We start from the raw sequence: 14,333 nt of genomic DNA, 5'->3' as shown, positions 1-14,333 counted from the left end.
AGTTTGTCAAAAAAAAAAAAAATTAAAATCATTGTTGTTCTACTTACCTTAATATTTTCGATTAAATTTCACAAACATAGGTATATCATCGACAAAATTAATATTAGCTACCTCAAAATCTAAATTTCACAAACAGATTATATAATATGGAACCTAATGATCAAATAGGAATTGAATCGAATCGAATCAATTTGAAAATGGACCCAAATTAAAATTACACCAAGAGGACAATCTCTTAATAAAGAAGAGGGTAAAGACATTGGATTCAAAGAGCTTGTTTTTGCTCATTTGATTTCCTCATTCGCCTATTCTTGGCTCGTAAAGCTTCTAGTTCTTCTCTTGTGGGCAGTGAAAATGGTGGAGACTGTATCATGGCAATCCATATTATTTCAGCAACTTCCATGAACTTTTTCTCAATGTTGGCGGTTTGATTTGTAGGGTAGAGTCGGTGATTTTGCTTTTGGGTTTGGAGATGATGGCCTAATGGTGGTGGTGTAACCATTTGTTGATGGAGACTATGCTTCCATGACTTTCTATTAATTTTAGAGACAAAGTAAGTCTAGTTAATCTAACAAACTTTTAACTGAAGGTTAATAGATGTGACATTTTCAATAGGTTAGGTACTTTTTTGGAATCTTTAAAAAGGTTGAGACTAATTTGAAATGACAGTAAAAGGTTGAAGAATTTAGATACTTAATCCTATATGTATTTATCACCATCTAACCGTCAAAATGGTACATTGTATTAATACATATAAATATTATAATTAAATCCAAAAAAATATAGTTTTGTATCAAATAACTTAATTTCCTAAACTAAAATTCCAACTTTACTTTTGACTTTCTTTTAATAATAATTCACTTTCTAAGTTGGAGTCTTTCTTTCCAAAGGATATTCGAATTAATCTCTTATGCAATGATTGAAAAGAAAAAAAAAAGACCGAAATCAAAAGAAAAGGAGAAGGGAAAGAGAAGACAGAATGATACCTGTTAGAAGCAAGTTAGGGCGAGTATATGGGAAAGTTAGACGAGCGAGTAGAATACGCGAGTGGTGGTGGCGGCCCATTTCCCCTCCACTATCCAAACATTCCAGCGTGTATAACACTCTCCCGCGGCGCACGCTTCGGGCTCAACGTCTCTTTCAAGTCGTCATCTTTATTTATTTTTTTTAACAAGCAATATTATTTACTTATTAAAAGTAAACTAATATTTTGATTTTATCTCTAATTTAATTTAAAATATTACTATTTATACACATATTTTTATCTTAAATTTATCATTTGATCATGTTGGATAGCATCATCTTTTATGTACCTACAATAAAGGAAAATATTAAGTTTAACCTCACAATGAGTTATTAATAATATGATTCAATTTCGCTTTTGGCGTTTATAAATGAAGAGAAATATCACTAGAACGTAATACTAAATTGCAAAAAAACTTACTATGTTATTTAATAGCAACATCCTTTCATTAAGGACATATTTTTGCTCATTAGCCTCAAATAATAGTTGTGCTCGCCACCGTATTCTTCATGATTTTTTATTTTGAAATCTATGTAAGAAATAAATCTTAAATTTAAAAATTTAAATTTATACAAAAATAATAAGTGGCGTCGTTACCACTACACAATGCACTCTTTAATTTAAACCCACTTCCATGCCTCTTCTTCACCTCCCTCAGTCTCTCTCCCATCCAAATACACTAATTAATTATGATTATTTATTTATTTATTAATAGTTGGTAATCTGTCTCTGTCTCGTCTTTTTCTTCACCAGCGTTTAGAATTGAAACTGGGAAGTGCTGGAAAACGACATCGTGTGGTAGGGGCTTGGCAGTTGGCACCCTCTTTGCATGCGTGCCTTTTGGCATATTACTGTATTCTCGACTTTTGGGTGTCCAAAGACCGACTTTTTTCTTTCCAATTCCTTTCTTTTCTTTCACATTTTGTATTTACAAAACTTCAAGCCCAAACAAACAAAGGAAACAAAACAGAACTTGTCTTTTCAACTTCTTTCTTCTTTTCAAAGTTCCCTGAAAGTTGCAGCGCCAATGATCAATCCTGTAAGCCTCCCTCTCTCTCTCTCTCTCTCTTCTCTGATTATCTTTAACTGTTTTCCACCTACCAACTTGATATTTATTGTTTTCGGGTTTAAAGAATTTGGTTTTGTTTTGGAGTTTGAATGCACCCAAACCATTTTTCTTGTGTGCTGTTTGGTTGCTGCGAAAAAAGTAGTCGTTTTGTGCTGTTTGGTTGCTGCGAAAACGTAGCGGTTTGTGCTGTTTGGTTGCTGAGAAAAAAAAAGGAGTTGAAATGGAAGGAAAATGGAAGTCTGGGTTACCCATGAGTTCAATTTTGTACAAGCTATGGAGATAAGAACTTGAATGTTAGCTGCGACTTTTGGTTTGTTATTTTTTTTTCCTGAAAATAAATTATCTGGATGAGGCTTTGTTAATAGAACAAAGAAAAGTCTTCAAATTTGAGACGGAGTTATGGTTCTCTGCGATTAAAGTTGTAGGCTTGCAGCACATTAACTTGAGAATTTATTCGGGATAGCGAAAGTTGTGTTGCTATGTAGAAATTGGAATGGTGAATCGGTTGAATTGTTTTTCTCTGTTTGCTTATTGAGAAGGTTTGGAGGAAACTTACTGTCTGTTGTCTTTTAACTGCCACGAGTTGAATCCCGCATAATTGATGGAAAATTTGCATGTTAAGTATTGACAAGAATTTCTTCGGCTAAGAAATGAATTCTTTTGCATTGATTTTGGTTTGGATTCTGGACGAATGTTTATGACTACTTGTGCATTGAAATGACTCCTATTTTCGTTCTTCCTTCATCGTGTTCTTTCCTATTTATCCTCTCCTGTCCTGATATCACCAACCAACGCCCTTGATAGGATCAAATGCAATACAGCGTGATTAACTTTTAAGATTACTTTTCTCATTGTTTTTCTCAGGCCTCTACGCTGTCAGACCCAAAGAATAGGTCATTCTACTGCAGTCTCTTCATTGTATCTTCATTGATCTGCGGGGCTTACTTCATCGGTGGTGCATCCATTGCTCAGGAGTACAAGGAAGTATGTCTTTTTGTTCTGCAAGTTGTGTACAGTGTGCACCTTTTACTTCTGTATTAACAAAAAAAACAAAGTTCTGATACCTTTTCTGTATTATCTGTTATCAATTAAATAGTCCCAGAAATCTTTCTTGCAGAAATTAACAAGATGGAAAGTGATCTACAATACACAGAATACAACTTTGCATACATGCAAGGTTTGCGTCTTACTGGGAAGATTAAGTGTTCTTTTTATGGCACTTTAAGTTACTTCTATTGCTGAAAAATTTTCCCCCTTCATCCTCAGAATCATTGCCAACCTTCAGGGAGTGAGGCATTACCAAGAGGAATTGTTGTCAAAACATCGGACTTGGAAGCACTGCCTTTATGGGGTTCATCTGTGAAAAATGTATGCTAAGCTATGGCGAGTTCTTGTTGATTGATAAATGATAACGCATACTTATCCTTTGTATGAGAAGCATGACTTTCATGTTGCTAATAAGTGTGTTATCCCGTCTTCCGTGTGCCTTTTATGTATCATTTAATAAGTGAAGGGCATATTAGTATGCTGGAAACATCTTAGTTGGATGACATGTTTTATTAAACATCACAGTAATTTCAAATATAAAGACAAAGCTCTAAAATGTAATGAACTGTTCAAGTCCCTTTTTTCTTTGCGATATTTTTAGATGCAAATTTTCATCTTACCTTGCTTAGTAACCTTAAGATAATATGGTCCTGTTTGATAATATTTCATTTTCTTAGTTTTAGTTTCACTTTTTGTGTGATATCAGAGGAACAGATATGGGGAAAATGAGGGACGAAGAAGAATGATGGAATGAGAGGAAAATAAATAAAGAAGCATGAATGTAAACAAATCTTAAAACAACTTAGCATTCATTTTATATGCCTTTTGCATTTGTTCTACCTCTCTTTTACCATCATTTATCCAATCTTCTCTATCCCTCATCTCTCCATTCTTCTACATCTCTTCCAATCTCTCCCAACTTAAAATGGTTGCTTGACTGGATTTGTTGTGTTTTCTATTTCCTTCCGAACAAAATTGCTTGTGGCATCTACTGTCCTCTTAAATTAAACATGCCCTTGCACCTGTTTACTTTGATGTAAATCATTATCTCAAATCGGTACGGAACTTTTTAACATACATGTTTCTTTGCAATAGACTGCAAAATGTTGGAGAATATTTTTTTGGACTTTTCGTGCAAATAAGAAAGCTTGAAATTTCTAGTTTAGGGACACAAATTCTTGCCTCCACCTGGTTCATTCCTATTAGTACTCATTATCTGCCTTGTTAATACATTAAAATGTGTTTGTTTGCATATATATCTATATATATTTTTCTTTTATTCTTTTCAGGTGTTTATACTGCCTAAAATTTGCAAAATTCTTATTTCAGGAAAACTCAAAACCTTCTAAGAGCTTGCTGGCAATTGCAGTTGGAATAAAGCAGAAAGAGATAGTGGACAAAATTGTCAAAAAGGTAGTGATACATTTGGCTCATACCCTTCACATTAGAATATTTTCTCCATATTATTCTAAATATCTGCTGTTGTAATGCAGTTTCTATCAAGTGATTTTGTTGTAATGCTTTTTCATTATGACGGTGCGGTGGATAAATGGAGGGATTTACCTTGGAGTGATCATGCCATACACGTGTCTGTGATGAATCAAACAAAATGGTAACGGTTATTCTCTCACATGGTTACTTAAACTAAAGCTAGTTACCCTTGGGTGGGAATGCTCTATACGTGTTCGGATTACATCTTAATGAAACAGTACTGTATGATGACATAGGTGGTTCGCCAAACGTTTCCTGCATCCAGATATAGTTTCGGAGTACAAATATATTTTTCTTTGGGATGAGGACCTTGGAGTTGAGAATTTTGACCCGATGCGGTAAGCATCGTCGCTTAACTTTTTAGAATGATATTGGCATCTGTGTAGTGATTACTGATGAATATTGCATATCATTCTTGTCTGCTATGATCCTAAGATAAAATAGACAATATGACACACATACTTTTATTTTCGGCTTACAAGACTTCTGACTGACATCTGTACTGATAACTTTAAAAAATTCCCATTTGATAATGTTCATGTTGACTGGAATATGGTAATTAAAATGTAGTTAACTGGAATATGAAATGGTGTAATCACAAAGTCATTCAATCAATGTTTGACAGACAAGAAAATAGGAAACTGATTTGATATCACACAGAGATATAATGCATTGTGTTTTGAACATGTCATGCAGATATCTATCCATAATTCAAGAAGAGGGACTGGAAATATCACAGCCAGCACTTGATCCTGACAAGTCAGAGGTGTATCATCCAATCACTGCACGTGTGAAGAATTCAAAAGTGCACAGGTTAGTGTAGGATGTTTTCTGGAAAGTGGATTTCCTTGGTACCTGTAGTGTCTAATGTTGAAGAGACCAATGTAACATAGGACTCTTAGTACTTGGGCTGCATCCTTGCTTTAAACCGATCTCTAAATATACTATAGTCATGAACTTCCAAAATGAGAAAACCTAGAAATTCCAAATTGTATCGTCTCTTTTTATTCCAAATTCTCTCTTCTTTGGTTATCTTATTCAAAACCTAGTATACATAAGTTCATTTGGAGGTTTCAGTTTTGTGGATTTTTCTTTGTTCTGTTGGAATGACAGTTTTGTAGAGTTAGAGCTACAGTTAACTTTGAGAAGAATGGCCAAACCGTATGTATTTGCTTTGTGCTCTTGTACTGTTACCTTATACTCTCTCGCTCGGTTCTTTTGCTTTCTGGCATGGCGACCACTTTTTGGGATTTTGTATTAACTTGTACTTCTCTCAGTATAAGATTTTATTTCGCACTCTAGGATATCAAAGTATACATAGAACTGACTTTGATCTGTCTTTGCCTACTTTTTCAACAGACGGTTTTATAAGTATAAAGGCAGTGGAAGGTGTGACGACCATAGCTCTGCTCCTCCTTGTGCAGGGTAAGCAACTGCCTATGTGCTATTCTCTGCGTGTAACTCTATCAAGCATTACTTTGCTGAAAAGTTTCCTTCGGGTGTTTGGTATGGTCTATTATAACAGTTGGGTGGAAATGATGGCGCCTGTATTTTCAAGAACTGCTTGGCAATGTGTATGGTACATGATCCAGGTACACAACCCCTACAAAACCAATACCAACCACCTTCACAGCATCATTACTTATTTTTGGTAGTAAACAACAGTATACGACAGAAATATTGATGAGTATGTGCAAATATATTTTGTTATTTAAGCCCCGCCATTTTTTTAAATAATGGTGATGCTGAATAATCCATGTAAGTTAAACACAAAAGGATGGCTTGTAGTAGAAACAACCGTTAAACGGAAAAGAAATATTTTGGAGAATTTGTACTATTTTCGAAGAAGAGAATCTGGTTGATCAGGTCAGTAGCCTTGCTAGCAAGTATACAGTTACTATGCACTGTATTTCTTCTGAAATTTCGGAAGTCAAATTGGATATGATAAATCTGTACTATATTTCTATCTTTTCTTTTTAGTAATTTGCTTAGAAGAAACTTTGTCGTGATTATTCTCTGATTATTTATTATCCCTACAGAATGATTTGGTCCATGCATGGGGCCTGGATGTGCAGCTTGGTTATTGTGCACAAGTAATTTTCCTGCCTTATTGCTTCCATTTTTAATTCTCTTAGTTATTGTTCACAAGTACTTTGTGATAACAGAATCTTTTATCTTTCAGGGAGATCGAACACAAAACGTTGGCGTGGTTGACTCAGAGTATATAGTTCATCTTGGTCTTCCTACGCTTGGTGTCTCAGATGGAAATAAGGCAAGCATCATGGCATCTTGGGTCATTTAACTATTTAAAATAGTAACGTGGAAGAATTGTCTTGATTGTTATTCCATACATCTATAGCAGATGCAGCATCATTAGTGTGAAATACTTGGATTGATGCAATCATGCAATATGCAGTCTATAAACATTTCAAACATATTATTTATTTTGTTCTAGCAGGATAAGCTCGCCTATGGTTCCATATTATTTTCTGACCTTTTTCTCTTTCCCATCTATTCCTTTGCATAGGTGACTAATTCCCCAGATCCGTCTCAGAAGGGGGACTCGAAAGCATTGGTGTGTTTTGAATTTTTCCTGTACTTGATTGTTTTGTTTTTTCAGTCAATGTATTAGATTCTTTATTGACCTATAATGTGAGTTCTAATGTGAGTTCATCATTTGTAATTTCAGGCCCCATCTGCCTCTGGTAAAGTCAATGGTAGATCTAAAGTAAGCATTCTTAATTTGTCTAATTTTCGTAAACTGCTCTGTCCTTTTACTATCTCGTATTATCTCCCTCTCCGTGCACACCCACGCATTTGCAGATGATGTAAATATTGTGTAAATTCATATACATTGTTTGCAACTACTTATCCGGCAAATGTTATTTGCTGGCAGGTTAGGATGCAGTCCTTTATTGATATGCAGATCTTTAAGGAAAGATGGAGTAATGCAGTAAAGGAGGAAAAATGTTGGGTTGACCCGTATCAACTAACAACAAACTGAAGCGAGCGTAAATCCTATTTACAGGACATCCATCATGCAAAATGCAAGGTTGGTGGCCATTCTTATACACACAACAAAAACCAGAATAGCGTAACTGTGCATACATTTATCGCGTGAGAATATATCGCAATTGGTGTATAGAATTTTGTGGTGAACCAAATTCATTTGAACTGCCGACTGACGTGGAAGTTGTGATGTGAAATTAACTTACCAATGCCGTATAGCTGGTGTTGGTGCCTGGTGACACAATGCATTGTTGTATTCCAGGCAGGAACGATCGGACTAGCTTTCGTGTTGTGATCATTGTAAATTTCAGCATATAAAAGGATCTACCTGTCGATGTGTGTAAACCTATTGATTCATTGTTTTTTGATAACGTGTGTAAGGCGGTTCAGAGTAATGTTTAGGGTGAGGGAGGTTTTGAGCTTCTGTTTTGTTCTGCGAATTTGCTGTCTGTTGAGATGCATTTGTGAGTAAAGCCACCTGTTTATCTTTGTTGGTTTCTCTCAATTACAACACAGATACAAGATTATATCTCAATACTGAATGACATGTGCTTTCGAAATACAAAAATGATCTTTAGGGTTGCGTAGCGCCTGTGATAATACGCAGGCTCTTGTACGCGTGGGAGGCAAGTAGAATCCTACCCTAATTACAGTTAAAAATTATATTTCTGTAATACATGTGATAATTACGGATGAATATACACACCACAAACTGGGAAAGCCTGATCGGACAAGTTTGGAACGAAGAAAACCATGGTGAGGTTCATGAAGCGCCTTGTTAAGGAGGTCAGCAGGCTGATTGTAGAAGAAATATAGCAAACTCAATGACTGCCAAGAGCTACATTTTCAAGAACAAAATGATAATCAGGTTCAATACGACGTATGCGAGCATGATGAACTGAATTAGAAGCAAGGTAAGCGGCACTAAGATCGTCTCAGTGCGGTAGCTGGGGTATTCAGGGAAGCTCGAAAATTTGCTTCTCATAGAAACTACAAAATGTTTTTATTGAGGGTGACTCCAAACTTGTCATTGGCACCATACCGGGCCACTCCTCAGTTTGACTCTACCTCGGCAGCATGTTTTAAAGAAAGCAAATTTCTTAGCGGATGCCATTACAAATGTGTGCTATTCTGTTGGTGAGCACTTTTTATGGATTTAAAACAACTATATACCGTTGTCTGCTAGGAATGCTGTTTTTTTTTAAGACCAAGTTTTCATCCAGCTACTTGTACGAACGCGCAATTTCTAGAGGAGCAGAGAACCCACACTACTGTATCTCTCGCTTGTCAACAGAGCCATCACGATTGTTGTCGAATAGGTCAAGGATACGGGGTGGTAGAGGGATTAGAGACGACGCTTTCATTGCTTTCTTTACCTCTTCGAATTGGACACCATACATGATTTGTATGGCACACCGGTTTATGCGTTGCACCGACTTTATGAACGGCTAGATTGAATGTTTGGATTACAGCATGCAAATCTCACCGTCCATTTGTGCGGTGCATCCCATACACCGGTGACTCATGCACTGTAGAATTTTCGTGCAACGGATCAAAATAAATGTAGCCGATAGCAAGAAAAGTTAAAAACAATCTCTTCCAAAGAAACAAGATACAGGTGCAGCTAAATATGTAAAAACCACCACATATATAGATCTCTTCTGTATATACATCACATAACGACATTCCAACATCGACTTAGTAAACGGAAAATTGTTTCCAACGTTTCAACAAAAGCACGGAACACCAGACTGGGTTTTCCGGTCCCTTATTGGACTTACTCAATACTGCAACTAGATATACCTATTCTTAGATGGGAGAGTTGCGGTATGGGAAACCCCGAGTTCTCGAGGGTTATAAACGTCTAAAAGTCCAGCAGATAAAGAAGCAACTAAACATGACAAAGCTTCTTTATTTGCTCAACCGTGTAAACCACCCGCAAACACAGATTTGGGTTATGACATATTGGCATATAAACATCTAAAAAGTCCAAAAGATAAGAGAAGCAAATAAAGTTGAAAAGAAGCTTCACCTAAACTGTGGGACTCCAACGCGTATATATTGGAGCAGTCAATATAAGAATAACCCACTTCATGGGAACCAGGGGTCTTGGTTCAGCGGCGGGTCCATAACATTATAACCAACAGGCGCCAAGTGCAAGGGGGAGCCAAATCTTATGTCGACATCTTCGTTGGAATTGTTACCAAATGGAGAATCAAATGCCATCAACTGATCGAACTGAATTTCCGGGGATGAAAAATCTGGATGAAGCATAGGCATGGGGGACTGTTCCGACATGTTCATGTTGTGTCCTATGTCCGGCCCTTGACCATATAAGTTATCATTCATCGGAAATTGAAAGTTAGCCTGCTGCTGATTGCGATCATCTACATCATTTAGGTTTCCAGGATTGCAGTTCTTGTTTTGCTGTATATTACCATCATAGAATGACATAAGCTCGGATATCATTTTCTGCCCATCCTCAGCAATTCCAAGTCCCGAAGAATCAAACCTACCTGACTGGTTCACTGGTTGTTGAATTCCAATTCTCGAAGCATCCAACCTACTTGACTGGTTCACCGGTTGTTGAATTCCAAGTCCCGAAGCATCGAACCTACTTGACAGGTTCACCGGTTGTTGAATTCCAAGTCCCGAAGCATCGAACCTACCTGACTGGTTCACCTGCTGTTGATTTCCAAGTCCCGAAGCATCAAACCCACTTGACTGGTTCACTGGTCGTTGAATTGCTGGTGTTGGTGGTTGAGCAATGGGTAGAGAGAAGCCCACAGGTATCTCATTGTGAATCTGAAAGCTTGACATTTCCAGAACTTGTGAAGAATTATTCCGGTATGGACAATTCAACTGATGATTGTTTCTTGCAGTTATGTCAAGAAAACCTAGACGGTAATCATGATACGGGCACTGCAGATATTCGCAGGTGTAATACTTCTGATCTAACATCATTTGTGGCTCTTCAGCCAGCTGCTTCCTCTTCGGACCAAAATCCGAGTTGATCTCGATGAGCTCTCCCTTAACCTGAGGTAACACCTGCCTCTCTCTTTGTCCAGTGGCTCCAATGTTGAAGTGATTAACAAGAGGTTTGCAATCCTCTATTTCAATATTTTCATCATCATCAACCCCTTCAACATCATAATCACTAGTACCACTGATTGCGACAGACTCACTCCCACCAGCAAATGGAGGTGGACATCTATCAGGATATAGCCTCCGGGCCAAAGCTTCCTCCTGGTTTATAATGGCTAGCCAAGTGGCGCTCTCCTTAGCAGTCATTTTGTCCTGCAAACATTTGGACTGACGAACAAGCTTGCGGATCTTTGCAACATCTGGTGACATGTGCTTAATCACAGCCGTGAGAACACCAACCTTCCAAGCCTTCTTCAGATCATGAGGCTTCTTATATGGGGGAGGACCCTGATCCTGGGAGAGATTTAGTTGAGGCCACCATTCCTCGTTACCAGTAGGCCACCAAGGAGGAGCAACACCCTTCTCCAACGGGAAACGTCTTTGGGGTGGATTGCAGTGCTGCATCAAAGCTGACAAAAGTGAACCAAGAGTGGTGTCTTGGAGCTCCTGTAAGGTGTGAGGAGTGGATGCCACTGCACCGAAGTCTTCATTCTTCCCAGGGATTGAATGATCTGCCTGGTACTTAGAAATCGCAGCTGGGCCATTACGGTCAAATCTTACTTTTTCCTTCCACCATGCTCGCAGATTGTCAGAGGCGCCACTCACCGGTTTTCCTTTTTCAGGGATAATTCCATAAACAAAACCCTGAGCTTTGCAAACTTCCATCATTTTCAGCATATATTTCAGGATTCCATCTTGTGCCCGTGACATCTTCTTCCTCCGCGCTTGTTCCTGTGATTGACGCTGTCTTGCATTATCAACTCCTTCCCTTCCCTTAGTTTGTTCTTTCAGCCTCTTCAATCGCATTCGATCTCTCCACATCCTCTTCTCGAGCTCATCAACATCCATTTCTTCATCACTATAATCCTCCTCCACAGTTGCCTCTTGTTCATGTTCTGGAGCTGCATCCCCTTCCCCAGATGGAGCCAAAAGATAGTCAAGATTACCAGAGAAACCTAACTCCTCAAAGATCCCCATTTAGCACCGACACAAACCACGTCAACTTCTCCGCCCTTCTCTCACTATTAAAAAGATTTCCAATCTTGCGCACAGTACTTAGCTTTAAAACTTCTAAGAGCCAAGATTTGCCACTCAACCAGGAAACGTAAAGAAAATCAAAGCTTCTGCAAATGAAATAAATTACAAAAAACTCAGTTCAATCCAAAATTGTAGCAAATCATAGATCAGGTACAATGAACTAGCAGTAATGATTTTAATTCAATGAACGTTTTAAGTTTACAAGGGAAAGTTATAACTTCATAAATACGGCTAATCACAAATATAATACCGTAAAGAAATCAGAATCACTACCATATATTAGATGGGTATCAATCCAGCAACTAATCCAAGCAAGCAAACAAGGGAACGTAACAGATCTCCTTGTTTTCACATTCAGAATGAAAAAGGAAATAAAAGAACCAAAAGATAATCCCAACACATGGCCCTCATCACTACAAGCAACAAAAGATGCGATTCTCGAATAACCCAGAAAAAACGAGAAAACAACAATCCACCAGGGTCACGAAAATCGCGAGGTAGTAGCAATAAAAACCAAATTTAAGTAACACGTAATACCCTTCAACTGCGAACGGACTAAAGCTGAAAGAACAGAGCCAAGCACCTACAGATCTACTATCATCCAGATTCATTTTCTTCACAATAACACATTATTAACGAGTATTGACAGCACCAAGTTTCGGGTTTTTAATTATTGTTTACACAAACTGATACAGCTCCTAACGCCGGTTTACAGCAAATATACCACCTATCAAAGCAACCTGATTCACTTACTAATCCATTTTCATCATTTAATATAAACCCGGAAATTCAACGGATCTATCAATCGAGATCCAAACATATCATTTCCAAATTTTGCAAAACAAAATATTAAAACACAACGAAATAAAACCCTGGAAATAAAAATCAAACAGAAAATTAAAAACTATAGTAAACAACAAGGAACACCAAACAAAACCCAGAGAGAATCTATTACATATACCTGGAAATGACCAAGAGAAGAACCCTAGAGTGTAAGATACAGTAGAAGCAAACAGATCAACCATAAAATACCTTGAAATGTCACAAAATTGAGAACAAAAATATTTATTTATTAATTAAGCAGATAAGAACAGATTAACCTAAACAATAAACAGAACAATCAGATATGGAAAAAAAACTAATACTTAATAAAAAACATAAATAAATAAAAAAGTAGAACATGAAGGTACCTGATTGATTGATATCATGTGTTTGTAGGAGGCATTGGAGCTCCTTAAGCACTCTCTGATTGCTCAGACAGAGAGAAATGAGAGAAAATTTTCTTTTCTTTTCTTTTAGTGGTCAGAGGAGAGAGAAGAAGATAGAGTGGCGGCCACCAGCTGGCTGTAGGGACAAGGATATCAGGAGAAGCAAGCAACAGTGACCTATTTAACTAGGGTTAGGTTACGTTTTAACCGCGGTTGATGCGTGGGGTAATCTCTTGTTTTTTGGATATGGAATAAATGAAGGGGTAATTGATTTCATTTTTGTTTGTTTGGGTTGCATCTTCAGAGAAATGTCAAAAAATCCATTCAGTAATAACAGTAAAATAAAAAGACAATACTAATGTTTTCTAATCGAAATGTCAATTTATAAGTAAATTTATACGTAGCATAACGTGAAATAACAGCAAAATTTTAGAATTTATGAGAGTGTCACATGGCCATGAAATTTGATATGCCGAGTCATATTTTTGAATTTGGATATAATAGTTTACAACATTCACTAGGATATAGAATAATTATTTAGAAAATTACGTAGTTTTCTTTAGAAATGTTTATTTTATTGAGGTACACATCATTAGTGTACAAACTCTTTTTTTTTTTTTTTTTTTTTTTTTTTTTTGTATTTTTTGTAAAACAATATTATCTATACTAAGACCATCTCCAACCTTTGGGGATAAAACTTAAAAATTTAAGCCAAAAAATTTTAAGTCATAACCTATAAAAGAACAAGAAGAGGAAACGGAAAGAAAAAGAAGACGAAAACGATGAGGAAAAGGAAAGAATGAAAAATAATAAAAGTTTCCGGTTTTCAAGGCGTCAAAATGGTCTCCTTCGTTTGGGAGTCTCTAAGTTGATGTGAGTGATGGGGACTATGGGTGGAGGGGAGGGGTCACACCTCACACGTGGTGCTTTATGAAATGGGGAAGGATGCATGCACCTCTTCATAATTGTCTCTTTATGATTTCTGACCTCAACTCTCAATCGCTATATAGGGTTTTGACCGGTTTTGGTGCTCCAAAGTTCAAAGTGGGACACCAACCCAAATAAAATCATAAATAAAAGAGAAAGGATTTCGGGGATGATACCAATGTGCATGGTTTGATTAAGGGATGCCTGGCATGGCTTCCTAGTAGTTTTATTATGGGAATTGGATCCTCTCTTGAGCAAAGGCTTGGGATCCTCTTGACCTAATAACATGGGTCGTTGGATTTTGATTCAACGGCTATAAACAGAGGACCTCTCTAAAAGTTATAATAATTTTAGCCGTTGGATCAAAATCCAGTGC

The 14,333-nt window shown here is 37.1% G+C and overlaps 2 protein-coding genes across 5 annotated transcripts; one reads left to right on the top strand and one right to left on the bottom strand.

The window, feature by feature from the left end:
- Positions 1 to 1,814: 1,814 nt before the first annotated feature.
- On the top strand, positions 1,815 to 8,129 carry LOC137748264 (uncharacterized). 3 transcript variants are annotated; one of them, XM_068488393.2, is made up of 15 exons: positions 1,815 to 2,063; positions 2,958 to 3,077; positions 3,211 to 3,270; positions 3,360 to 3,461; positions 4,470 to 4,553; positions 4,634 to 4,752; positions 4,868 to 4,969; positions 5,328 to 5,444; positions 5,991 to 6,056; positions 6,157 to 6,223; positions 6,671 to 6,724; positions 6,814 to 6,903; positions 7,159 to 7,206; positions 7,321 to 7,359; positions 7,528 to 8,129. In XM_068488393.2, exons 1-15 carry the CDS (start codon positions 1,854 to 1,856, stop codon positions 7,633 to 7,635), a joined length of 1,386 nt encoding a protein of 461 aa, XP_068344494.2. In that variant the 5' UTR covers positions 1,815 to 1,853; the 3' UTR covers positions 7,636 to 8,129. The 3 variants fall into 3 exon arrangements, with proteins under 3 accessions (XP_068344494.2, XP_088542706.1, XP_088542704.1); XM_088686580.1 differs by having other exon boundaries at positions 1,898 to 2,063; positions 3,190 to 3,270; XM_088686578.1 differs by having other exon boundaries at positions 1,912 to 2,063; positions 3,196 to 3,270.
- A 1,142-nt stretch (positions 8,130 to 9,271) lies between these two features.
- On the bottom strand, positions 9,272 to 13,176 carry LOC137713582 (ETHYLENE INSENSITIVE 3-like 1 protein). Of its 2 annotated transcripts, XM_088686577.1 has the most exons (3): positions 13,013 to 13,161; positions 12,784 to 12,854; positions 9,272 to 11,908 (listed from the first exon to the last, which is right to left on the bottom strand). In XM_088686577.1, the coding sequence occupies exon 3, from the start codon at positions 11,760 to 11,762 to the stop codon at positions 9,732 to 9,734; it is 2,031 nt and encodes a 676-aa protein (XP_088542703.1). In that variant the 5' UTR covers positions 11,763 to 11,908; positions 12,784 to 12,854; positions 13,013 to 13,161; the 3' UTR covers positions 9,272 to 9,731. The 2 variants fall into 2 exon arrangements, with proteins under 2 accessions (XP_088542703.1, XP_068309001.2); XM_068452900.2 differs by lacking the exon at positions 12,784 to 12,854 and having other exon boundaries at positions 13,013 to 13,176.
- Between the last annotated feature and the right edge of the window lie 1,157 nt (positions 13,177 to 14,333).

Source organism: Pyrus communis, chromosome 15 (genome assembly GCF_041283825.1).
Source record: "Pyrus communis isolate YQ-2024b chromosome 15, ASM4128382v1, whole genome shotgun sequence".
NCBI lineage: Eukaryota > Viridiplantae > Streptophyta > Magnoliopsida > Rosales > Rosaceae > Pyrus > Pyrus communis.
The sequence above is the reverse complement of the archived record's forward strand: the minus strand, read 5'-3'. Positions and strand labels throughout refer to the sequence as shown.

Bases quoted from the DNA above. Each gene is read 5' to 3' on its own strand.
- LOC137748264 (XM_068488393.2), top strand. From the start codon at position 1,854: ATGCGTGCCTTTTGGCATATTACTGTATTCTCGACTTTTGGGTGTCCA. The intron at 3,078-3,210 runs GTATGTCTTTTT...TCTTTCTTGCAG, and splicing joins TTGCTCAGGAGTACAAGGAA to AAATTAACAAGATGGAAAGT. The intron at 6,057-6,156 runs GTAAGCAACTGC...CTATTATAACAG, and splicing joins TCTGCTCCTCCTTGTGCAGG to TTGGGTGGAAATGATGGCGC.
- LOC137713582 (XM_068452900.2), bottom strand. From the start codon at position 11,762: ATGGGGATCTTTGAGGAGTTAGGTTTCTCTGGTAATCTTGACTATCTT.